We start from the raw sequence: 27,489 nt of genomic DNA on the forward strand, positions 1-27,489 counted from the left end.
ATACCCCTCAGGCACATACATAGGTCATACCCATCAGGCACATACATAGGTCATACCCATCAGGCACATACATAGGTCATACCCATCAGGCACATACATAGGTCATACCCCTCAGGCACATACATAGGTCATACCCATCAGCCACATACATAGGTCATACCCATCAGACACATACATAGGTCATACCCCTCAGGCACATACATAGGTCATACCCATCAGGCACATACATAGGTCATACCCATCAGGCACATACATAGGTCATACCCATCAGGCACATACATAGGTCATACCCATCAGGCACATACATAGGTCATAACCCTCAGGCACATACATAGGTCATAACCCTCAGGCACATACATAGGTCATACCCATCAGGCACATACATATGTCATACCCATCAGGCACATATATAGGTCATACCCATCAGGCACATACATAGGTCATAACCCTCAGGCACATACATAGGTCATACCCACCAGGCACATACATAGGTCATACCCCTCAGGCACATACATAGGTCATACTCCTCAGGCACATACATAGGTCATACCCCTCAGCCACATACATAGGTCATACCCCCCAGGCACATACATAGGTCATACTCATCAGGCACATACATAGGTCATACCCCTCAGGCACATACATAGGTCATACCCATCAGGCACACACATAATGTAGGTAATGATTGGGTACTTGTGTAGTTTCAAGGCGCCACTTCCCAGCGGATCGCAGGCAAATCGTATGCAAACCGTATGCAAATTGCATGCGATATTTGCATTCGATATTTGCATACGATTCAATCTGCGATGTGATTTAGCACACCCCCACTATTCACGTCAGCCCGAAGTGTGGCGAGCGGACTCAGTACGTGTCCTCTCGACGTGTTCATACCCCCACTATCCACGTCGGCAGGGAGTTGACCTTACAAAGTGTGGCGAGCGCAGCGAGCCACAGAGCCCGAAGCGTGGCGAGCAGACACGGAAAATGAGCCTGAAGCGTGGCAAGGGGACGCGGAATACACGTCAAGTAATCTATGTTCCCTCGCGGGGCTTGCTGTGCTTCAGGCTCGTTTTCCGCGTCCGCTCGCCACGCTTCGGGCTCGTTATCTGCGTCCGCTCGCCACGCTTCGGGCTCGCCACACTTTATAAAATCAACTCCATACCAACATGAATAGTGGGGTATGAACAGAACCCGAGGACGCGTACCGCGTATGCTTGCCACGCTTCGGGCTGATGTGGATAATGGGGATGTGCTAAATCTCACCGCATATCGAATCGTATGCAAATAGCACGCAAATCGTATGCAAATCAATCATATGCGATCCGCTGGGAAGGCTGCTGCATTATCCCCTTCTACTATATCACTTCACCGGGCTTAATATGGCTGCCCCTCAGTGTCTGCCACTTATCCAAGGTATGAAAGCCGCTATTATTATCAGTTACTTATATAGCGCACACATGGGCCCTTATTCAGATCTGATTGCAGTACAAATTTGGTTGGAAAATGGGCAAAACCATGTGCACCTGCAGGTGGGGCAGATTTATCATGTGCAGAGAGAGTTAGATTTGGGTGGGGTGTGTTGAAAATGAAATCTAAATTGCAGTGTAAAAATAATGCAGCCAGTATTTACACTGCACAAAAACAAAATAACTCATACTTGCCTACTTTTAAAACTAGTTTCAGGGATATTATAGTTGGTAGTAGAATTTTGCACAGCGCCCCAATGAGGGGGCATGTCATGGTCCACCCAAAGGGCGTGTCTAGTGTGTGGCATTGTACTGCAACTTCTGAGAGGTACTGTATATTTTAAAATAACTTATACCCAGGGCTATTTTTGTGCAGGCACTAGCAGGAACTGTGGCCCTTATTCTAGTTCACTCTTTCTGACAAAATATTTGTTAGATGGACAAAACCATGTGCACTGCAGGTGAGGCAGGTGTTACTGCAGAGATAATTAGATTTGGGTGGGGTTTTACACCTGCCTCACCTGCAGTGCAAATGGTTTTGTCCATCTAACAAATATTTTGTCAGAAAGAGTGAACTAGAATAAGGGCCACAGTTCCTGCTGGAGCCTGCACAAAAATAGCCCTGCTTATACCCAAATGCAGATGAGCCCCAAAGCAGTTATGTGGGGTACACACCAGGACGATATGGCCCAAAACAAGACAATTTAGATACAATCTCGACTGATTGTATGTAAATCGGCCGTGCTTTGGGCCATTTCGCTGCCCTTTTGATGCGATCCCGATCCGATGCCCGGCCCCGCGGGTCGTTAGGTCTTTTCTGAGATCCTACCTGCAGCAGGTAGGATCTCAGAAACGACCATTGTAGTTGGTGCGGGTCGCGATTATGGGCTTTTTCTGTGCCGGTCGGTGGCGGGTCAGCAGCTCCGTCAGCTCGTGAGCGGGTTGTACGTTCCTGTGACGACCCGCTCACGAGCAGGATCGCCCTGGTCTGTACCAGGCATTAGTAAGACATACTTGCCGACTTTTGCTGGCTGCCTTCCGGGAGAGGGCAGCCAGCTTGTTATGCAGGGGGGCGGGGCCATCGCCGGGAGTTAAAAAGAGGTGGATTGGGGATGGAGCCACAGATGGGCTTTCCTGTTGGGGGCGTGCCTACAGTGATCGTGTCATTTTAGCCACGCCCCCGCCGTGCATTGCCAGTATTTCAGTCATTGCACTGCGGGGGGGGTTAAAATGATGCGATCGCGTAATTTTACCCACGGACTCCCCCGCCGAGGGGCGGATCGCGGGAGATTGGGGTTTATGCGAGAGGGTTGCCCCCTTTTCCAGGGGGCCGGGAGGGGGACCCGATTTCTGGGACCCTCCCGACCATTCCGGGAGGGTAGGCAACCCAGGGTTGCCGACTTTTACAGTCTCCTCTCCGGGAGAAGCCCTGAGAGGAGACTGTCAGCATCACTTCTGGGGGCGGGGCCTAATGGAGACATCATCAGTCCCTACCCCCAGTAATGCGAATCCCGCAATATGTGGGTCTCCTGTGAGGGGGCGGGGCTAAATATGCATGATTCGCATATTTAGCCCCGCCCCCTTCCGCCGAAAAGCCGCGAATCGCGTCAATTTAAAGCTTGTGCGACCAGGTACGTTAAGGGCGGAAGGGGGTCTGCTGGAATCCGTGAGGGTGGCCCACCTTTCCGGGGGGCCGGGAGGGGGACCCGATTTTCGGGATCCTCCTGGCCATTCCGGGAGGGTTGGCAACCCTGAAATAACTCACACAAATCCAACTCTCTGTACATGCTACATCTGCCCCACCTGCAGTGCACATTAATTGCCCATTTTCCAAACAAATTTGTACTGCAATCAGATCTGAATAAAGGCCATAATGCGCAGCACTTTATACAGAATATCTGAACGTGCACATCAGTCCCTGCCCCATAGGAGCTTACAATCGTTTAATCCATACCACATGTACACGCACACACATTCATTCTAGGGTAAGTTTTTGTTGAAAAATAATTAACCTACCAGTATATTTTTGTGGGAGGAAACCGCAAGCACAGGGAGAATATACAAACTCCGCACAGTTAGGGCCATGGTGGGAATGGAACCCATGACCCATAGGGTCACATTTGACACTAGTGATATTATCAGATGTTTTTGTAACATGCTCCTTGTAAACGTCAGTGTCCCTTGTAAATCGAGTCTTGCTTATAGTAAACCTCAATTCACTATTCACCTAAAGCTTCCTTGATGTATTCTCCCAGCGGCCAGGGTGGTGGTGACGCCGTCTTCTGAGGTAGAAGAGGGACAAGAGGTGACGCTGACCTGTCTGGCAGCACAGAGCTCTCAGGGTGGCACCACTTACACCTGGTATAAGAACGGCAGGTGGCTGAAGGAGGAGCTGGAAGGGAAGGAGCTGGTCTTCCACAGATTGGCTAAGCAGGACACTGGCTCCTACTACTGCCAAACCAAGAACAGCCGGGGCAGCAGGATCTCCCCGCCGGTGACCGTGCATGTGCTGTGTGAGTTTCATTTCTGCTATTCACTGGCATAAATGTAGGAAATGGCCTCACAGGGAAACCACAATCCAGAGACTGGGCTTCCAGGGCTCAGGCAGTGGTGTGACGTATATAGATCTGTTATATTACTCCTATAGCTATATAATTATATACATGCATTGCAGTCTGCGTAGGTACCCCAAGAACCACACGTATAGAGGACAATGTTACTTATTTTCATATTGGAATATATTTTGTGTGTGTGTTGTGTCAACATGGAATCTTCTGTCCACCAGATGTCGCTTTTCCTAAACTGCACTGCCCATGCATCAAGTTGTGAATGAAGTCTGTTGAAGCTACTGCTGATTGGCTGCTGGAGCCTGTACTGTATTTCGGTACAACATTTAGCTGAATAGTCGCTGTGTGTTCGAATCCAGCTTAGGAGCATTGGCGGTTGCAAACCATTGTAATTTTATTATCAGTCCATATAAGTGAGGATCTTTATCTTCATTTCGATGCATTAAACTAATCTGTATTCTTCTTCCAGATCCGCCGAGTGACCTCTCGCTGACATTACTCCTGCCCAGTCAGGGAATGTTTATAGCAGTGATATTATGTACAGTGGACAGTGAGCCGCCCTCGCAGCTGGCCCTGTATAGGAAAGAGACAATGGTGGCCTCAAGTACGCTAGCTCTTCCCAACAAGAGATATACAGTGTCCTCCTCTGCTAACTCCTTACAGCTGGAAATCCAGGATCCGGTGATAGAGGACGAGGGGATGTACACCTGCTTCGCTAACAATACATATGGAAGCAGCACTGACTCGTTACAGCTCACGGCAGCAGGTAAGAAAAGACCAACTCCCAGCATGGTATCAGTCCGGTCTGCAGCACATCAAGCCGTGGCTTACGTGGAATATAGCTACTTCCAGTTAGGGGTGGTCATCGACCATTGAAGATTAGAAATCATCAATGATTTATGGCCGATGTCGAATAGTTTTGCCATCGATGGTTAGAACAAGATGGTTTCCCACCATCGATGTCAAGATTAAACGAATAGTTTTGTTTTTGCTTTTTCCCCAAGGGACAGGGACGCGGAGCATAGCTCCGCCCCAACATCTGCAAAGCCCCACCCCTGTATTTTGATTGGCCCACAGGTCAATCAAAACAAAAAATTGGATGGCCATCAATATGTAAAAACATTAATGGTCATCCATTGAATAGTAATACACTATCGATGGCCAGTTGCACTTTTTCCCATCGATGGCAACCATTGATGAAAAAGCAAAGATGGCCATCCCTACTTCCAGTATGACTATTACATGGCCTGCGTTCCCTGGGGCCCTGATTTTGTGGGCACGCCCATGGAACACCTGGGTCCAAATGTAATAGGGTGAGAGTTTTCTGAAAGTGAGAGATTTTGGGAGAGTTTTCCCATGTTCCCATGAAAACTCTCCCAAAATCTCTCAATTTCTGAAACTCTCACCCTATTACATTTGGCCCCTGGGTTTCACCCCGGAACTTTCCCTGCCTGACAGTCAGGCAGCGAGTGTCCTGCTGAATCGTCCCCTTTATTTTCATGAGCAGGTGGGTAGTTCCATACTGTGCGATCCCTGATAAGACCGAGAAAAGCTCCATAACATCTGTATATTTCTCCTCTCTTTGCGAAATAGCTCCAAAAGTTATTGTGTCTCCATCCGCTGAGGTACGGGAAGGAGTCAACGTTACCCTGACCTGCTCCTTAAACAGCGTGTACAACACCAGAAACTACACGTACAGCTGGTATAGGAACAGTGTCTTGTACATGGAAGGACACGAAACCCTCTTAGAGCTTCCGCAAGTTACCAGCTCAGAGTCTGGACCTTATTACTGCAAAGCGTGGAACAACGAGAGTGCCGCGAGCTCTGCCGCAGTCCATCTTAGTGTCACCTGTGAGTATGATCTATTGTACCGTTTCCTCCTAATGAGCGTATGAATCTGTAAAGAAATAGTCCCAGTGGTGGCTCCAGAGGGGGGGAGGATCGGCAGTGCTGTCCAGAATTCAAATAGTGCGGCCACACCAACTGCCGGTGATGTTTACGGTGACTGTTGGTGAGACTATTTGAATTTGGGACTGTGCTACAGCGCCACCTATGGAGCTGCCCCATGTCACCAGTAATAATGTGCAGTACCACAGAATCAGGGCCTTCTGTATACTTCATATATTACGTCCTTCTCTGCACCTATAGATTTATTTATTTTTTTAATGATATGCTGGATAATAATATCGTTAATATCGTCTAGTGTGTACACACTATGATTCAGACCTGATCAGGCACGTTGCCCCACCAGTGTTGCTTCCCGTCGCGAGGCACCGTACGACGATGGACACGGGAAGATGGAGCCCGCTGCTGATGTCTGCGTTTTCCCAGAAAAATACTGGTTTGTCTCCCACAAATGGCTGTCAGCCTTCTTGTGAACGGCCAGAGGTGGCTAGGCATTGCTGACTGTGTTTGTACCACACTCATGCCCGGGCGTTCGATAATCATCAGAGCTGCAAATTCGCAGCCCTGCGAATGGGTCTGAATTAGGCCCTACACCAATAATGATTGGGTCATTGGCGATGCCCCTTGTCGTATGTAAATGTAGGATGACAGCCAGGCTTGCGAAGTGATGAGAACTCACCAGCATCCATCCTTCTTTACCATATCCAAAAAGTAATTATTAGGTCTGTTTACTAAGCCTTGGAGAGTGACGGCATAGAGTGCGGGATGTACCAAGCATTGCATCCGCCACAATTAGCATTGATACTAATCGCATATGTACTGTACTGTACTGCGATAAGAGCTGCCCTTTGCGAAGCAGCTGGCGGGGGTGAGCGGGTCACCGAGTCTCCCTCTGTCCTGCTGTGCCCGGCAGCCTCCAGCTCAGACGGCTGCAGGGACTGCCAGGCTCCGCCTCCTCCCTGGACCCGGAAGGGGGATGTCCTGGTGCTAGGGAGGGAGGAGGTCACTGGTCTGGGTAGCACAGCAGGAGGCTGCCCGGACACAGGTGCGGGGGGTGGCGTGGGTAGTGTGCGGAGGCGCACGGTGGGGGGGTAAGAGCCAGATAAAGGGGTTTATAGCGCATTTTCTGTTTAGTACATCCCACCCAGAGAGAGCGATGTAGCATCCGATCCACTCCTAACTGCCATGTTAAAGGCTGAGTTTGATAAATTACACTTAGGAGCTAATCAATAGACCCCAAAGCAATTGCCCTCAATTTATATCCCATTGCTTCCTTTTGCTTATTAGCGTTTGTCTCTTGCTGCTCATTGTCTCACTGACGGGTGGTAATAACCCTACTCACTGTCCACAATTACACTGTTCTAACTTACTTGCAACATACAGTACTGCTGTACCCTGCCGCAGCGCATACTGTCATCCATATTACCCAGGTCATTACCGCCTCCCCCTCCGATTATCAATCATGCAGTTATTTCTTTCTTAATTCTTAATTGATGTCCCGCCATCATCTTCTGGGATCCTGGCTGCTGATCCACAGTCTTCTGCCACTGAATTAGCCTTGTAAACCTCTTCTTCAGTCTCCTACTCTGTGTGATGGCCTCTCCTTTGATCTTCTTTCTCTAACCTTTGGGCCTAATTCAGACGTGGTCGCTGGGCTGCGTATGTTCAGAGCAGGTAGTTGCCACCCGCTGGGTAGCCATTCCACCATCAAGAGCAATGCACCTCTGCCCTGAAAACACTTATATCAGGAGAGCACAGGTGCTGCTTAATCAGCCTAACCCTGATCACATCAGTTTTCCTGCTGCTCCAAAACCTGAAGCGGATCCTCCACATTATCCTCAGGTGTGAAGATGCAGTCCCTGCCACAATATAGGTTTATTTTAATGTTCCTTATCTATCCATCTATTTATCACTTCCTACGTGGCATAGCATTACCTAACGTATGTACAGTAAATAATTACCTTTTTAGTAGTACAATAAATATACAAATACATGTACGTAAAAGTTTACCAAAGATCCACATGGATGCCTAGTACACTTATCACCACGCTTCAGGGTTGACGTTTATACTTGGGGGTGGCGTGGGGGTACATTTAACATTGAAAGCACCCATTAGGGTGCTTATACAACTTTTCATCGTATAGGGGGCAAAAATCGCGTCGCATCGCATGCCATCGGGTGCATGGCATGCGATGCAATGCGATGAAAACATTGCGTGATCAACATCAGGGGCGCCGTGATAATACACAAGTACCAAAATGCTATATCACTGCTTGTCCTGCACAGATGCCCCAAGGCGTACCCAGATCATGTCATTCCGGGACACCGGAGAAGGGAGATCGGCATTTATCCGCTGCTCGGTGGACAGTTACCCATTGGCTGCGATGTGGCTCTACAGAGAAGACCAGCTGGTGGCGTCCAGCAGAGACTCCTATGTTCTGAATGAGCGCTACGGGGTTTCCTCATCCCTCAATGAGCTGACAGTGAATATTAAAAACCTAAAGCTGGAAGATGAAGGGAAATATAACTGTACATCCCGAAACCGAATTGGATCAACATCTGGGTCCCTCTATCTGCAAGTGCAGAGTAAGTTAACACGAGTGCACCTTTTATTTTTAATTATTTATTTACAGTTTCTTATATAGCGCAGCAGATTCCATTGCGCTTTACAATTGAAGACAACAGTGATTATACAAACTGGGTAGTAACAGACCGACATAGAGGTAGGAGGGCCCTGCTAGCAAGTTTACAATCTATAGGGATAATAAGAGGGAAACATAAGGATAGAATTCCATAGCATGGCAGTCCCACCAGATTACAGGACAGTCCTGATGGGATGCAATTAGATATGAATGCTAAAAGAAAGTGGGGGGTGTTTGAGCAGCGCTAGAAGGGTAATATTTCAATAGTATTATAAAATGAATGAAGATTAGTTAGATCTAGTACAAAAAATATTTTTATTAATCTAAAATAGGAATAACATGTAGCCAGAGTACATGAATAATCATAATCATAAAAACATGGGTAAAATGTTCGTGTCTCACCAACCAACCAAGGCGATCGGGTAACCTGGATAGTCCCGCAAGTCCACAAGGAGCTGAGATGGTATCCCCAATTGGGCTAAAGGGAGGGAGGACCAGATGTGATGTTCAGGAGTGGCCCAAGTTGACTCGAATAACCGGCTCCCTCCGCTGGATAGAATACAGCGGGCTGGTATCCTCTACCTCTACCTTTTTGTTGGGTGTTGGTAACCGAATAGGGCAAGGGTCCGGATGTGGGATAAGTGGGTTGATGGTCCCAGAGTCTCCAACCAGCTGAGAAGATGTAGTGACCTACATGGTCTCACAGGTCTGGATGGAGCTGTGGTGGTGTCCCCAATGTAGCTGGGGGGAGGGAGGACCAGATAAAGTGTCCAGGAGCGGCCCAAGTTGGCTCGAATAACCAACTCCCTCCGCTTTTGATGGAGTACAGCGGGCTGGTGTCCTCGACCTCTCCCTTTTAGCTGGGTATTTGTATCCAAATTAGACGGGGATCTGGATGGAGGGTAAGCGGGTTGGTAGTCCCAGGGTCTCCTGTTGGTAAAAGTGTAGTAACTGGGAAGGTTGGTGAGAAATCCTAACCGGTTTCGCTGCTCCAGGCAGCTTTGTCAAAGATATGAATGCTACTGGAGGTTATGTGGGGTTCCTGAATATGATAAGCTTGCCTGAAGAGGTGAGTTTTCAGGGAACGCTTGAAAGTTTTTTATAGCTTCCAGGTGTCTTATGTCGGTCTTACTGCATGTATCGGTGCAAAAAAAAATTGTCAATTTTGAGATCTTGAATTTTATATCGCTAAAATAAATCAAAATCCATTCAAGAAAGTGACCATGCGGGCGATTCAGACCCGAATTTGCCTTCGGCGAGTTTCAGATTGTGGACGCAGGTGTCCGTCTAGCGTTATACATTGGGCGCGCCCATAGAAACGCTGGGCGTACCTATGCAAACACAGGCGTGCTGATGCCTGCTTAGGGTGGACGGCTGATGTCACATGACGTCAGCGCCCACCCCGAATTTGGCCACAATGACTTTATAAGCAGACGGGGGGGGGGGGTAATTAGATGGTGAACGACCATCGAATGCTTGTTTTACGATGCGGCCACATACGAGCGGATGTGTTTGTGAATGCTTCCGCTCGCATGCTAGTCAGCAGATTTAGGCAGCAGCAGCAGCCTAGCGAGCAGGACTGAATCAGGCTCAATGTGTGGGCCGATTAGACTGTATTGAAGCCAATTTATTAGACAGTGAATAGCAGATGAGAGACCAATTTACAAACATTTAAATGAGTTGCAGAATTTGTATTAAAATCTGGCTTCCTAGCACTTTTTTACATTGGGGGTGATTCAGGTTGGTTTGCAAACTCCTTCTTTAATGCACAATACCAAAAGCACTGCAGGTGGGTACGTTATTTTGTTTCTGTGCAGGGTAAATACTGGCTGCTTTATTCTTACACTGCAATTTAGATTTCAGTTTGAACACACCCCACCCATATGTAACTCTCTCTGCACATGTTACATCTGCCCCACCTGCAGTGCACATGGTTTGGTCCATTAAAGAAGGAGTTTGTTTTTGCAAATATCTTTCACTTGGAGGATGTTGATTGGTTCCTCTGTTTTAGTGCACCCATTAAATAAGCCCTAAGGGACCATTAAAATGATATACAGTATCCAAGCCACTGGGTCCGTCATTTTATGATTGTGGAGTTAAAAAAAAAAAGTCTTCTCTTTACTTTAGCTGCAAGAGTTCTGGTCACTCCGTCCACGGACGTCGTGGAAGGCGCCCAGGTGAAACTAACATGTGACACAACAAAGACACAACGAGAGGGGACAGAGTACATATGGTACAAGAACAGCAAGTTACTGGAGAAGACCAGCGACAACTATCTGGTGTTCCATAGTATAAAGGATCAGGACTCTGGGTATTATCACTGTGTCGCCAGGGACTCGGAAGACAGCAGCATCTCCCCATCCGTGTCACTGCATGTGTCCTGTAAGTAGGGGGGTGCGTTAGGTATTCAATAAAACGTGCTAGAACCTTTCATGGCATCTCCAATGGACAGAGTGATAAACAACCAACCAATCAGCTCCTACCTGACATTTTTCAAACACAGTCTGTGACATGGCAGGTAGGAGCTGATTGGCTGGCTGTTTATCACTCTCCATTTTATCACTTTTGAAGCTTAGAGCACATGGCCCTTGGACAGAGATAAAGTAGTGGATAATAACTTTGGCCCTTATTCTGGTTGGTGCGGTAATATCCGCGTGCGTTCGTGCTGCCGATGTTTTGTGTCTGCGCATGTGCGAGCGGGGCGTACGGCCAAATCCCACATGAAATGTGAACACTCCGAACAGGGGGTGGAGAGGGGCGTGAAGGGCTATTTGGGCTCATTACCATATGCATACGCCCCGCGTTTCATGGGCGTTCCCATGCAAACGCTGGGCGTACGTATGGTAATGCGGCCGTGACACACATGTAGGGGGCGGACATATGACATCGCCGGATGTCAGCTGCCCGCCCAGATCCCTGCTTTTGCACGGAAAAATGTCCGTGTGGTCTGAGGTTGCGGGAGCTGGTGGAGCACTCGGTCCTGCATTCGATGGTCTGCGACCATCGAATGATGGGGGAGGTTCCCTGAGATGGAGGAGGCGTATTCCGTGTAAAATACACGTGCGGTCCGTTCGGCCAGCTTCTTACCGCGTACGGACAGAGTTGGCGATCCGTATGGAAGGCGGGGTTTCGCACGCACGGTCCTGGCCGCATATTCGGATCCTGCCGCACCGATCAGAATAAGGGCCACTGTCTTTACAGTCTGTGGTAGATAAATGAAAAGTAGGAGCTCTATTAATTAGAATTCTTCACAAGAACAGCCTCACATTAGCTCATTCATATACAGTAGATGTAACTCCTCTATACACAGAACATGTAACACATGGGTTTCCTTGTCTCTGTCTGAACCAGATGTGCAAAGTTTCAAAAAGTGATAAAAGTGGAGAGTTACAAGATACCAGCCAATCAGCTCCTAACAGGTTCATCATGTTACAGGTTCGGTTTGAAAAATAACTGGAGCTGATTGGCTGATAGTTTATCACTCTCCACTTTATCACTTTTTGAAGCTTTGTACAACTGGCCCTCTGTAATAAAGTAACTGCATCTGCACATGGGGCTGTTATGATGGATTGCCCAGACATCTCTCCATGTGTTGACCTCAAATGACTTACAGATGGAGCCGGGCTCATTCAGGCAGAGGCTGGTGGAAGATTCGCCAGTCGCCAGCCCCCGCCAGCAGCCGGAAGGGGATGCGCGTGCATGAGATACATCCGCATCCCCTTCAACCGGAGCTCCCCCCGAGTCCCCTCCGCCTCGTCGCCGTCCCCATCACCATCCCCCACATCCCCACTCCCCCCCCCTTAACCCTGCCTGTCTCCCAGAAGCAGAGATGGGCCGGGTTCCCGTCCCCTGCCGACAGGAAACTGGGACGCGTGTGCGCGTGGGACACTTGTGCATCCCAGTCAGATGTAGTGTCCGCTAGCCAGTGGGCATGGTCTGGCGAGCCCCGGCGCTGGATGAGCGGCGCTACATCTGTAGGGCGAGATGTGGCCAAAAGCCCAATTTCCAGCTTTGACCACATTTCCTATATGTACTAAGCCCAGAATGCGGAGATTAACGGCGGCTTTTGCTGCTATTGCCTTGCAGAAGCTTGTGGGATATCTAATTGAATAGCTCCCAGCGCCCCTTGTGGTCGCCACACTCCTGAGTTTGCTGGGAAGTCCAGTGACCAACAGTGATCACGAAGGACATCTCTTATCGGGAGAGCTATAAAATAAATGCCTAGATTTGTGCAACCCTACATGAGAGCCACAGACAGTAGACGCCAGCGGGTAGGTACCAGAGATGGAATGAGACAATAATTAATTTGCACATCATTTCTACCACTTCTGCATTGAGTCAGGGATGTTTCTTTATCTTGACTCGTAATATTGTACTTTTACTGTTATATATAAGTATATATTGTTGGTTAGTCCTTCTAGTTTTAAGTAATGACTTGTATGGCTCACAGATGCTCCTAGGATTCCAGTGATGTCATCATTTTGGGAAGCACAAGGCGGGCAGACTGGCATCATCCAGTGCATGGTAGACAGCGATCCACCCTCTAGGCTGGCCTTGTACTATGGAAACCAGTTGGTGGGTTCCTCTAATTCCTCTGGAACCACCAGTCACAGAATGACAATATCCTCATCCCAGAACCTGCTGAAGTTGGAGATCAGAGATGTGATGTTGGAGGACGAGGGCTCATATTTATGTGCTGCAGCTAATTCCATCGGGGAGTCGCAAGCAACAGTAACGTTCACCACACAAAGTAAGAGGGATATATTGCTGACTATTTTCACCCGATGGGTGGCTTTGGCTATCTGCTCTACTGCGCATAGTCAGTGTGTTGCTTCAGGAAACCCTCCACTCTCATCAGAGACCTCACAGTCCACAGCTGGACATCGTAACTAGACAAAATAGTCATGGCCAATGAGCTGCAGTACTAGAGGGTGTTCTGACAAAGGGAAGGCGCATGACTCTAGAGAATACCAGGCCAACAGCATGTGTGGATGCACAGAGATGGGCATGGTCATGTTGGGGGAGAGGTTATGCCTCCCTTGTAACCCTGGACCTCCAGGCCAGCCAGGTCACATGTACTGTGGACTGACCCTTTTCTCTCTGTGCCAGTTAAGGTAGTGTCCTGGGAAAGAGAGAAGACTTGCTCCAGGTTTTTGCTTAGTAGGTTCAATAGTAGACAACCTGGGCACAAGTGGTATCACATTTGGTACCACTCTTTCATTTGGCCACAAACTGTTAATTATTTATTTATTGTTATTATTATTATTTATTAAGTTTCTTATATAGCGCACACATATTCCGTAGCGCTTTACAGAGAATATTTGAAATTTCACATCAGTCCCTGCCCCAGTGGAGCTTACACTCTATATTCACAGACATTCTAGAGTTCATTTGCTGGGAGCCAAATAACCTACCAGTATATTTTTTGATTGTGGTAGGAAAACTAGAGTATCCAGAGGAAACCCATGCAAGCATGGGGAGAATATACAGACTCCGTACAGTTAAGGCCATGGTGGGAATTGAACCCATGACCTCAGTGCTGTGAGGCAGTAATGCTAACCATTACACCGTCTGTGCTGCCCAACTTTGATATCAAAGGCACAGCACACCCGAGAACTGCACGTTTGCCCTATTCTCCTCTCTTTTTCATTGACAGCCACCAGAATTGTCTGCAGTCCATCTTCGTTGGTCCAGGAAGGTCAGGATGTAACCCTGACCTGTGTGGTGGCCACCAAGGCCTCAGATGAGACAACCTACACCTGGTATAAAAATGGAAACAGATACCTGCCAGGTTCGGCGAGGATTCTCAGGTTCGCCAATGTGACCAGTGAAGACCGAGGGACATATCAATGTTCCGCCCACAGTCACCAGTGGAACAAGAGTTCACAATCTGTTACTTTAAACGTCCTATGTAAGTAAGCAACTGGTTTCTATTTACTATACTCATTTCATTAGGGATCCGTTTAAGTAGATCTACGTTCTATTCATAATGGATAAATTAGGATCACACAAGAATCACTGAGTATCCCTGCTACATTCAGAGGCCTTCAAAATAATCCCCAAATCAAAACAAATGCGGAGATGGTCAATAGCGTCTATAATAATATGTTAGCGCAGCGGTTCTCAACTCCAAGCTTCAAAAAGTGATTAACAGCCAGCCAATCAGCTCTGACCTGTCATATTACAGGTTGGGTTTGACAAATGACAGGTAGAAGCTGATTGGCTGGCTGTTTATCACTCTCCACTTCATCACTTTTTAAAGCTGGATACATCTGGCCCTTCGGGTTTAATTCAACATTGATCGGAAGGGGCCGAATTCTGCCTCGTTCCGATGGTGGAAGGTTTGCGTATGCACGTTTTTTTCCGCATGTGCAGACAACGGCAGCTCCTAGCCATTTGCTCCAGAGGGGGGCAGGGGGCAAAAATCGGGCAGGAGCAGGGGAATTCCCAGTGTTTTAAGGGGGCCCCTATGAAAACACTGGGCATTCCCCTGGGAACGCAGGCGGGCCGGTGCCTCCCGGAGGGGCGGGTGGTTCATGTTGCATGAAGGCAGCTCCCGCCGCCTCTTATGCAAACTCAGATTAAAGTAAAAGTCAAAAGGGAGAGAAATCATTTGATGATCGGCAACCATCAAATTATTTTTCTCCCCTTCGGCCGCATGCGAGGGGATTTGTTTTTGGACACATCCCCTGGCATGTTATTGAGGGGATGCGGGCGGTGTTGGAGGCGGGCATTAGTCATGACGGCTTAGCTAGCGGTAGTGAATCAGACCCTTACTGTATTTCATGGACATTCTAATTGGTTGTTTTATTCATGCTCTGGATAAAGCCATTATGACATCATCCTTCCTCATACATTGTTTTCATCAGTGGTTCTGTACCTCTTCTAAAACAGAATACTGTATATTGTGAAGGTGAAAATGACCATGTGGAGGGAAAAAACCAATGAGTCAAAGTGGCACAAAGTTACTGACCCATTTTAATACCTTTTATTGAATAGGCAAACACAGGAGGGGGTTCCAGTTGCCCAGAAACCCCCCTTACCCTAGGCTTGGCCAGAGGTTCAAATCATGACTACAATATCAGTAGTGTATAATATGATATTACTAGAGCACAATATGTAACATAAGGGACGGGATAAAGCTCAGACGGGCCTTCTGCCTAATCTAACCGCTTAATGTGATTGCTGTCCCTGCAGTTGTGATGTCAGAAGTATTAAATACACTGTACTCTGCATGAGGCTTTACTATAACACGGCTGATGATGCCAATTCATGGCATGGCCAATCCTGCTTTAAGCATTTAAATCTCCCCCTCGAACAACCCTCGATATTCTGACTACATCGGACCCAAAGGAAGTCTACAGATGAAGCAGCAGTTCTTAAAATCATCTTTTTGGCTACATCAGATGGTCATATACCTAAAATTATGTCTTTATTTTATTTTTTTAAGATCCCCCAAGAAATATTAATATAAAATCGTTTCTGGACACCGAGAACGGCAAGGTAGCAGTTATCCTAGGTGCCGCGGACAGTAACCCACCTTCAGCGATGTCTCTGTATAAAGATGGCCAGCTCCTGGCTTCCTCCACGGACGGTAGTAGGCCCAGTAAGAGAATGTATGCCTACTTCTTTCCAGGCTCATTCAGACTGGAGATCAGGAATGTGATGGCCAGTGACCGGGGGACCTACGTCTTCCTCGCCAGTAACCCACAGGGGACAGGGCAAAACTCGGTATTCTTTACTTTTGAAGGTAAGCCAGACATGTCAGCTGCACGATACATGTAGAGCAGGAATGCGGAACATTTGACCCTCCCGCTATTGATGAACTACTTATCCCAGCATTCCCTGCCACAGTTTTGATATTTGGCAATGCTAAAACGGTTGCAGGGCATGCTGGGATTTGCAATTTAACAATAGCTGGAGAGCCAACAGTTCCTCATCCTTGATGTAGAGGGTGCATAGAAACATACAATTTGACAGCAGATAAGAACCACTTGGCCCATCTAGTCTGCCCCTTTTTTAAACATGTTACCTCAAACCATATTTGATCCTTATTTTTTTTGTAAGGATATCAATATGCCTATCCCAAGCATGTTTAAATTGTACTACTGTATTTGCCTCTACCACCTCTGATGGGAGGCTATTCCACTTATCTACTACTCTTTCTGTGAAGTAATTCTTCCTCCCCTTTCCCCTGAATCTTCCTCTTTCTAGTTCCAGTGCATGTCCTCGTGTTCTGCTGCTCCTCTTCCTGTGAAGAATGTCTCCCACCTGTACCTTGTTAAAGCCCTTGATATATTTGAAAGTTTCTATCATGTCCCCCCTTTCCCTTCTCTGCTCTAAAGTATACATATTAAGATCTTTTAGTCTTTCCTGGTACGTTTTGTGATGTAGACCATGCACCATTTTAGTTGCCCTTCTTTGTACAGTCTCTAATGTATTTATATCCTTCTGGAGATATGGCCTCCAGAACTGAACACAATACTCTAGGTGAGGTCATACCAATGACCTATACAGTGGCATTATTACTTCTTTCTTTCTACTGCTGATAGCTCTCCCTATGCAACCAAGCATCTGACTTGCCTTCTTCATTGCTTTGTTACATTGCCTACCTGCCTTTAAGTCCCCTGAAATAGTGACACCTAGATCCCTCTCTTCCTCAGTAATTTCCATTATAGTGCCATTTATACTATATTTAGTCTTTGGATTTTTGAAACCCAAGAGCATGATTTTGCATTTTTTGGCATTAAACTGTAGTTGCCATGCATAATTCCTTATAATATACTGAGGGTGATCAATAATATAATAACCAAGAACAGTACGTCCTGAGACTCAGAGGTCCTCCAATAATGCTAAACATATCAGTCGCCATGAGTCAAGGGGTACCCCATGCCAGAGACCTGGCACCTTTGCTATCTTCTGTGCAGATACCATGTTTGAGAAGCCCCGCCTCCCCCCTGTTGTGCCAGCAGCCAAGTAACCCAAGAAACACTATGTTAAGGAGCCGGGACAGGGAAGGGGGTTGCAGAAAACAATTGTTTGTGTCCACGTTCCTTGTTAAAATGCCCCTGACTCTTCCACTCAACAAGTGCAAAGTGTGGTTACCACCAGTCATCCTGCCGGCTGTCTGCTGGAGTGTGATATATATATTCAATATGTTGATTTACTGTAAAAACTTATTGGATTTGCTTTATAAAATTTCCGCAGGAGCCCGAGTCCTCGTCAGGCCGTCTTCCGAGCTTCAGGAAGGGCAGGCGGTAACATTGACATGTGACGTTCTGGGGGATTCCCAAGCTGGTTCTGTCTACACCTGGCATAAAAACGGCAGATGGTTCCAGGAAGGGACTAGCGCTTCCCTTGGGTTTCAGAGAGTAATGAACAGTGATGCTGGCTCATACTCCTGCACAGCCCACAGCGCTGAGGGTTCCAAGCCGTCTCCACCGGTCTCTGTGTCTGTGCTATGTGAGTACTCTGACGGTAGGGTTAGGCCATAAAAGGGATGCTCCCGTACACTAGTCCGATTTTTGCAGATTTGACCAGATCCCAAAGGATCGGGCCAAGAAATCTGCCCATGGTCCTGTGCGCATCGGATGAAATCCAGAGGTCAAACCACCGGCTCGTTAGCAGGGAATGGGGTCATATGCAATACATCGCATGTGAAAGGACCTTCCCGGGTGGCTCAAGGGGGTTTGCATAGCCATACACTGCTGTGAGACATTGCAGTAGTCTAGACTGCTTTTAGGCACTAACGGGGAGGGTTAGGTGGTGGTTAGGTGGTGGGAGGGGGGGTTAGGGTAAGCATCAGGTAGGGGGGTAGGGAGGAAAGGGTAAGTGTACCTACCCAGCCCCTGTTAGGATTCTGGTCATCAGGATGCCGCTGTTGATTTCCCGACAGGTGTGGTATGCACCCCAATATCTGGGATTCTGGCAGTCGTTTCTCCGATATCAGAATCCTGATGGTCAGTAGCCCGACAGGGGAGGCGAGCGCATCGAAGCCCCTTACGGGCTCAGTGGCTCACTGTGCTTGCCACAGGTTCTATTCTTCCCACAAGGGAAAATAGCCCCTGTCAGTTGGGATCCTGACTGTCGGGCATTTAGCAGTCAGGATTCCGATGTCAGAGAAACTACCATCGGAATCCTGACTGTCGGAGCGTCATCTGACACCCCATCCCGACCGCCTGCCATCCGTAAGCATTCCACGGTAACGCAGGCATAAACAGTTGTACACAGTGATAATAACACTTTAGTTCTAAATACAATATTAGTTGGGTTACATTATTGCACACTACTCAATAAAAATGGCTGCCTACTACACACGTACAGTAACACATCCTGTTGGAGGTCGCACCTCCCTGCAGATTCTGGGTCCTAGTGGCCAGCACATATGCACAATAACTAATGTAGCCTATTACATATGTATACACAGCAGACAGTAATCATTCACTAAAAGATTAAAGTGATTAAAGATTAATGCCAATTCTTCTCACTCACCAACTGAGCCCCATTAGGCAGAATACTGGTATACGCTGCTCTCCGATCTGTCACCTTATCTCACATTTCAGAACGAGGCCTTTTCTTCACTTTTTTCTTATTTTCCGATAGATCCCCCAAGGAACCTGTCACTAACGACTCTCCTAGAAGTGCAGCAGAGGCAGTTGGGAGTCATCCTGTGCAGTGTGGACAGTGAGCCTCCCTCACACATGACCCTGCTGAGAGGGAAGGAAGAAGTGAGCCCCTCCAATGCTACCGACTCTCCCACACGGGTCACACTCTCAGCTTCGCGCAACGCTCTGAGACTGGAAATCAGAGACATCACGCTGGGTGACCAGGGGGAATATACCTGTCAGGCCAATAATTCCCTTGGAATGTCAATAAAAACCGTACACTTCTCTGTTCAAAGTAAGTATTGGGGATTATACCCTTATTCCCAATTCTAAGCACAGCAGCCCAATTGAACAAGTAAAATGTATTAAGGTTATTATTGCAAGAAGTGGTTTCGTTAGAGAAAAGTAATTGCTTTACTAATTTGGTGACCGATAGGGTATAAACGCTTGTGCGGTGCCATCTTGTCACTGTGTAAGAGCAAAATGGTGGATTATGGCTGTCTTTCTTTTAGTTTAGAGGGACCCGCGATAATGATTTGTTATCCCAGAACTTTCAGGGGAAAATTTATATAGCAAAATCCCATGTGAAATAGAACTCAAATTTTAGTAAATTTCCCCCTCAGTGTGTGATTGGTGGCCTCTTTGGGGAGGGGCTTGTTGGCTATTGCATTTAATCTCTTCATGGAATAACCGGCTCCGCACCCATCAGATTTGGGCTAGTATGACCACTGTAGGTGGCCATCTTGGATTTCCGATTACAGAGCAACCTAGGTGGTTATCATCAGTCCTCAGTAAAAACGTAGTTGTTTGTAGTTGGTGTCAGATATAAGTTTTTAGAAACACTCTCTATCCTTGTACCTAATGGTTCGGGACATCAAATAGAGTTGTTGTTGTTGTTTTTTTCTATATACTGGGCTATTTCTAGAGTTGTGATCAAGTCCGCTTTTGAGTGGATCTCACAATTTTTATTAACTGTGCACGATTATTGCCATTTTCATCAGCAATATGCATCTCCACCACATCTCCATTAGGATCTACAAGCGGGTGGCAGCTAGGCATACAGATAACTGTCCTGTGGGTGCAGTGTAGAAGGAACTTTGGGCTCTTTAGACTGATCTCTCTCGCCAAGGATTGGGCTGGTGAAAATGAGCTCGGAAAATGATGGCAGCTACTTTAGATTGAAACACATATCCATGTACTAGATGACTGTTAGTACTAAGGGGCCGATCATCACCATCTACTGAAGGTCCTTGTTGGACCCCATGATGGTCATTAGGTTGAAGGTTTCCTCTCTTGTGTTCCAGCTGCCAGAGTCTTGGTCAGTCCACATGAGAAGGTACATGAAGGTCAATCAGTGAATCTGACGTGTGAGGTCCCCAGCATGGACAATGTGACGTATACCTGGTACAAAAACAACAAGTGGCTCCATGAGGGTCCAGAGAAATCTCTACTGTTGTCCAACGTGTCCAGCGCAGACACAGGCGCCTACAATTGCCTGGCAATGCACCAAAGAGGAAACAAGGTCTCCCCCATTGTTGGAATAAGTGTCCTATGTAAGAACCAGTTGTCTGATGTACAAACTCAACATAACATGGAACAAACATGCTATAGATTATCCATTGTGCTTGATAATAATGAGTGCAGATGATCTGATAGGTTTGTATCTGCCACCAATATCCTATGTAGCTATAGCTGATCAAATCCCGGCTAACAGGGTTTAATGTCCATGACAATGATGATGATGCATCTGCTCTTCCAAATAGCAACTTAGATTCATTGTTGAACCTTTAGAATAGCACTTACCTGAAAGGTATATACCTACACAAAGTGTGTTCTCTAAATATGTTCATGATCAGAGAGATGAAGCCAATTGTTCTATATAGAACCCATCAATATACCTACAGTTGTGATATATATTAGATCTATTGTTCTAGATGGCCCCAGACACCTGGTGATGTCCTCCTTCTTAGAGACACACGGGAGGGAGATGGGAATCATACTGTGCGGTGCGGACAGCGACCCCCCGTCTTCCATTGGCCTATACCGGAATAAAATCCTTCTGGGCAGCACAGCGCTAACACAAGCTGGCCAGGGGTACAAGTATCGGTCCTCTGCGTCATACAACCACTTAAGGCTGGAGATAAGAGCTGTCACAGATGGGGACTCCGGGAGCTACATCTGCACCGCCAGCAACACGATCGGCACCGCAACGTCATCCATAGTCTTCACTGTTAAGGGTAAGTGTTCTCTCACTACAGGACTTGCCATCCCATGTGTCGACCTTGGTTCATGTCGACCTTCAGTGGTCAACCCAATGCATGTCGACCTTAGTGCTGTCGGCCGAACGACCGTATACCATTCCATCATTATCATGCCCACACACGGTTAGCTTTTAAATGATTGGTCATTCCAATCGGTCAAAAACAGCCAAATCATTTAAAATATCTTTCCATGTGTGGACAGGTTAATAATATCCTGTGGCCTCACTGCTCATCGCTGGAACACGCGGTGCTGCAATGCTTCCTCCCAGTAGTAATGAGCTGTTTGACAAGACGGGACGTAAATTTACTTTTTAATCCTCGCTCCCTTCCTGTCTCCTATTACACAGACGGAGAAGCTCTCCCCTATAGGATCGTTTTCTGGGTGGCCATAGTGTGCATCCTGCTGCTGGTTACCGGGATTGTTGTACTTCTGTCCTGGAAGACGTAAGTACTAAGACTCAGATCTCAGGGGCTCCCTGCAGCACAGGGGCTTCTTCAGTTTATCTCGCATCTACATTCACATCAGTCCACTAATGGGCCCAGTAGAGGAGTTCCATCAGGTGGCAGAGTCTTGGTTCTATATGACGGATGACTGATCCCTATGGGGCTGGTGTAGAGTCACCGCCAATGTTCCGTTGAGCGGGTCTCCATTCCCCAGGGTATTGTATAGTGTCTCCATTATATAGAACCTTCAGTCTATGATATACATAGTAACATAGTAATTTAGGTTGAAAAAAAGACGTTAGTCCATCGAGTTCAACCTATCTAATTTTATATCAGACTAGCAAATAACTAAAATATTCAGTTTTTTTTTTATTCATTTACTGTGTTGGCTGTTACCACATTTCCTGGCAAAGCGTTCCAGAACTTAACCGCTCTCACGCTGAAGAAACCTCTTCTTAATTCCGTATGAAATTTTGTCTCTTTAATCCTTAGTGCATGCCCAAGTGTCCGAAGTACCGCCCTGTTACTGAATAAGTCATCTCCAAGCTCCTTATGAATTCCCATCCTGTGCTTGAACATACTAATCATATCACCTCTCAGTCTACGTTTTTCAAGTGAATACATATTCAGCCTGGTTAGCCTATCTTTATATTCTGTCGACTCTAGACCCTTTATTAATTTAGTTGCCCTTCTCTGAACCAATTCAAGTTCATTTATATCTTTTTTTAAGGTGAGGTGCCCAGAACTGGACACAGTACTCTAAATGAGGCCTTACCAACGATTTGTAAAGTGGTACTATCCAAGCTGGCGTCTCTTGATTCCATTCCCCTTTAATTATGTTTGCCTCTGCTGCCGCACTTGAGCAGTGTGCACTGTTACTCATTCTCAGTACGGATGGTGTAATGGTTAGCATTACTGCCTCACAGCGCTGAGGTGATGGTTCATTCCCCACCATGGCTCTAACTGTGTGGAGTTTGTATATTCTCCCCGTGCTTGCGTGGGTTTACTCCTGGTACTCCGGTTTCCTCCCACAATCCAAAAATATACAGATAGGTTAATTGGCTTCCAACAAAATTAACCCTAGAATGTCTGTGTGTGAGTGTACATGTGGTAGGGAATATAGATTGTAAGCTCCACTGGGGCAGGGACTGATGTGAATGTTCAAATATTCTCTCTGTAAAGTGATGCAGAATATGTGTGCGCTATATAAGAAACTGGTAATAAATAAATAAATTCTATCATTTAGGAAAATGCCTAAATCCCTTTCCACTGCAGAGCTCCCAATACTAACCTCATTTAATTTGTAACTAGCGTGAGTATTTTTGCTCCCGAAATGAATTACTTTGCATATATCTACATTAAATTGCATCTTCCACCTTGCTGCCCACATTGCAAGTTTAACCAAGTCGTTTTGTAGTATTTCCACGTCCCCTTCTGAGTTAATTACCTCACTCAGCTTTGTGTCATCTGCAAATATCGCAATATAACTTTTATATAATTTTGTATTGTCATTAATGAAAATATTAAACAAGGTTGGACCCAATACTGAACCCTGTGGGACACCACTTTCCACCTTTCTCCAGTTTGAAAATTTCCCATTAACAACTACTCGCTGTTCCCGATCGTCTAACCAATTATTTATCCAAGTACAATTTTTTTTCCCATCCCTATTTTACCTACTTTCAATAACAGCCTCCTATGTGATGCCGTGTCAAATGCCTTTGCAAAATCAAGAAGGATTACATCCACTGGTTTCCCTAAATCCACATTCCTACTGACCTCTTTGTAGAAACTAATTAGTTTTGTCTGGCATGATCTATTTTTAACGAACCCATGCTGTGCTTTACCTATCACCTTGTGTTCTAAGAAATCCTAAATGCCATCTCTGATTATTCTCTCCAATATTTTCCCTACAATGGATGTTAGGCTGTCCGGTCTATAATTTGCAGGGTTTGTTTTACTCCCTTTTTTCAGTATAGGTACTACATTTGCTATACGCCAGTCTCTTGGTACCATATCACCTGGGACAATGACAGTCTATTCTCACTGCTATTGTGGCAGGAGGGAGGACTCTGAAGGATTCTGCAATTATACAATTACACGGCTAAATGTTGAATGCGTTTATTTTCAAATACAATTAGATTTTTTACTATAGGTTCTGAAATTATTACTGCATCATCCAATCCGCTCTATACGTGTTTTGAGGGGAGTTAGCTTTCCTCTGCCCCCACCTCTTCAGCCAGTAGCAATGCAAAGAATGGGGTGGGTAGTCCCGGGTTGGTTGAAAGGGCTCAGTAGCCCAACCAATCAGCTACTAAGTATTATCTTCTAGAAGGTGCTAAATAAATAAGAAGTAGATTCTAATTGGTTGCCCATAGAAACATCCCATCCATGTATAACCTCACCCTGGCCCTAAGCACTCAACTTTAAGCTCCTCCTATTGGCATACTTGCCTACTCACCGGCTGTCCATTATATCAGGCATTGCACTGTGGTGAGCGGTGCTAAAATTACGCGATTGTGTAATTTGACCCACGGACCCCACGCCGAGGGAGGGGGGTTCCAAAAGTCTGACAGCTCTCCGGGAGGGTTGCCCTTTCCTGGAGGAGAACCTGATTTCCAAGACTCTCTCGGCCATTCCAGGAGGAAAGGAAACCTTGTCCTATTAGCCATAAGTTCTGCATCTCAACTTTAAGCTCCACCTCTTTGCCTTAGACCATGCCTCTTAACTTTAAACTGCACCTCCCAGCCTTAAGCCCTGAAACTGCCTGCCTTAAGTCCCACCCCCTGATGACATCAGCAATCAGTCACTGGAGGTGCAAGCCGCAAGGAAGAGGCAGGCTGCGTCACTGCAAGAAACGGCGCAATCCCATCTCTTGTCCTGCTCTCAGAGCAGTCCTGCAGCTCTATGGATGGGGGCCCTCAAGAGAGAAGAACTTACCCCCTGTGCCACTTCCCCTGAATCTGTCTCTGGTTATCCTGCTTCCTGTTATCAGCTGGTTAAAAAAACATTAAGCCTGGTTAGGACTGACCTCCTTTACACACTGCGGTCACCTACAACACCATAGGTTTTACTTATAATGAACACTTATATATACATATATTACATTTTGCAGAATCAGAGACAAGTATATGAAAAAACCCCACAAAGAATCAATGGAACTGGACAATAAGGAAATGTTACAGGTACAGTAGCGATGTCATTAGATTAGTCAGTAACGAGCTGCATACAAAGGGACTTGGCTGCAGAGTTGAACACTAGTCTATCAGACCTGATCGCTGCTGTGGGTTCGATGCACTTACATGTAACTCCTGAATCAGAAATCATGTGACATCAGCCGCCCGCGACGAGGATGCATGGGCACACCCCCATTCGCAATGGTACACCCAGTGTTTCTATGGGTTATGCCCATAAAATGCTGGCCAGGCCCCTGCATCCGCCCACTGCGCATGTGCAAACCCCCACCATTGGCCGGGGTAGCGGGTTCAGACCTGTGCGATCGGGTCTGAATCACCCTCCTAGTTACGACTGACATGTCTCCGACCCTGCACCAGCCCTGAAATGACAATGTTCTATGTTATGTCGGGTGGTGATATTACACTTGCCCATGAGATATTGATTGTTTGAATTGTTTCCTAGAATTTAAATTTCCAGGAAGCGTTTCCAGAGTGACGGTTTCCTTCCGTGTGATCCGAAGTCAGCACCATCTGTCTGGCTGGCTGGGTGGGGGACAAGAACTTGTATACGATGTATATAAATACTCTGCCGGCCAGAACAGGAAGAGCCGCAAAGCACCAACCTGCCAGAGACGCCATACAGTATATCTCCTATAGCAGCACTGCGTAACCACGCGAGACCCTACCATTGGCTACTCTGGTGTCTGGCACTCCAACTTACCAGCCCATCTGGCTACTGGCTGTAGACACTTTCCAAGAGATGGAATAATCGACATGGCAGCTGCTCTTGTTACTCTTACTGGACACTATGGCCCTTATTCTGGTTGACTCGTTCAAGCGCGAATTCGCACCCTTGCAAGACACCCAGAAACCCCCCCATCGCACCCCAGGTTCGTTCGCCCGGCATGCGAATGGATGTTTTACATAAACATCATTCGATGGTCACCGACCATGGAATGATGGTGAAGGCGCACGCATATGTAAGGGTGGTCCACACCACTCGTACAGGGACTATGACGGGCAGCTGACATCCACATATGCGTCATGAATTCATTAGCATGTGCACGCCCGGCGTTCACATGTGCTAAAGACGTAGGGGGATGCTCTAACATCCGCACTCCCTTACCTCCGCCCATCGCCGGCTACCGCAAACATAATTATCGCATATGCTGTAACATATGCGATAATTATGACAAAAGACAGCTCTTGCGTTAAGAGCTGTCTTTTGCGTTGACCCGACGATGAGCGGCGAGTCCCGGCGTGTCCCCCCTCCCTCTCTTACCCGGCCTGGATGCTGCTGCAGGGGGGGGGGGGTTGCTGGCTCTGAGGAGGTCACAGGTCCGGGCAGCACACCTCTGTGCTGCCTGGACACAGGTGAGGGGGGGGGCGGCGGGGGGTGGTGCAGGGCGGTGGTGGATCGGTGCAGGGCCCACTCGAAAGGCAGGGCGCCAAGTTCGCACGCTCCCAAAGTATACACATGTGCAAAAATGCTGCTGCGCATGCGCATATGCAAAACATCCCGGTGCGAATTCGCGCCCGACCGAGTCAACCTGAATAAGGGCCAATATGAACATAGCTAGTACAGATTTTGCAATATAAATTAAGTATATTATGTCTTTACACTGATTGGTGTCTGTAATAATAATTGTATTGATATATTGTATTATTATATACCAGTGGTTCCCTTTCTTGAATCACAGTGCTCTCGAGTTTCAGCATTCATTCACAGAACCCCGAGGCCAAATGTTTCTCATAGAGAAATTCAGTATAAAGTACCATCGTTTCTTAAGGTGCATACACAATGTACAATTTTTTTTACCAACTTTTTTGACCAATTTCGGCATTCTGAACGAAATTGGTCAAAATATCTTTCAGTGTGTTTGCGACGAAAGATGAATGATGCGCATACCCGCCAGTTTTTCATCAAGGTTGTTCGTCAACTGTGCATGCAGCTCAATTTGGATATCTTTCAAAAAGAGCCTAAAAACTGTGGCTAGATCGTTCGTCTTTCGTCTGTCGTCAACATCTTTCGTCCAGGACACTGGGTTCAAGGAAAATGTCTTCGGTCAAAAAAATTGTACAGTGTGTATGCACCTTTAGCGTCAGTGGCAGATGTGTATACTGTGCTATAACCATGGGCCTGATTCAGACCTGATTTCAATTATCAACGGCCAGGGATCAGGTAAATGCCGCCACGCCAGAGTGAAATCTTGCCTTGGAAATGAATGTAGTCACTGTGTGAATAGATATGTACAGTATAGCTAGGAAATGTATTCACAATCTAATGATTACCCCCCTGGTCACCACTACATCTCTGAGTAACCCTGGATGGCCGGATAGAACCTAATGCGAGGGCCATTTAATCTTAAGCAGAGATTTCATCAATGTTTTGGACCCACTTCTTAATACAGTAGGTTTGGATCT

General features: G+C 46.8%; 1 protein-coding gene across 2 annotated transcripts in view; it reads left to right on the forward strand.

Moving 5' to 3' along the window:
- The window catches only part of SIGLEC1 (sialic acid binding Ig like lectin 1), a 55,347-nt gene extending 28,604 nt beyond the window's left edge, over window positions 1-26,743 (forward strand). For both annotated transcript variants that reach the window (XM_083186383.1, XM_083186337.1), the window contains 15 exons: window positions 3,722-3,979; window positions 4,503-4,799; window positions 5,627-5,884; window positions 8,225-8,524; window positions 10,708-10,962; window positions 13,031-13,330; window positions 14,237-14,491; window positions 16,031-16,330; window positions 17,788-18,042; window positions 19,183-19,479; window positions 20,489-20,737; window positions 21,119-21,421; window positions 21,793-21,889; window positions 25,005-25,074; window positions 25,529-26,743. In XM_083186383.1, the coding sequence (XP_083042509.1) occupies window positions 3,722-3,979; window positions 4,503-4,799; window positions 5,627-5,884; window positions 8,225-8,524; window positions 10,708-10,962; window positions 13,031-13,330; window positions 14,237-14,491; window positions 16,031-16,330; window positions 17,788-18,042; window positions 19,183-19,479; window positions 20,489-20,737; window positions 21,119-21,421; window positions 21,793-21,889; window positions 25,005-25,074; window positions 25,529-25,561 (3,527 nt within the window). In that variant the 3' untranslated portion in view covers window positions 25,562-26,743. The remainder of the gene's footprint in view (window positions 1-3,721; window positions 3,980-4,502; window positions 4,800-5,626; window positions 5,885-8,224; window positions 8,525-10,707; window positions 10,963-13,030; window positions 13,331-14,236; window positions 14,492-16,030; window positions 16,331-17,787; window positions 18,043-19,182; window positions 19,480-20,488; window positions 20,738-21,118; window positions 21,422-21,792; window positions 21,890-25,004; window positions 25,075-25,528) is intronic.
- The last annotated feature ends 746 nt before the right edge of the window (window positions 26,744-27,489 follow it).

The sequence above is a fragment of the Crinia signifera genome, chromosome 1 (assembly GCF_055691185.1).
Source record: "Crinia signifera chromosome 1, ASM5569118v1, whole genome shotgun sequence".
Classification (NCBI taxonomy): Eukaryota; Metazoa; Chordata; class Amphibia; order Anura; family Myobatrachidae; genus Crinia; species Crinia signifera.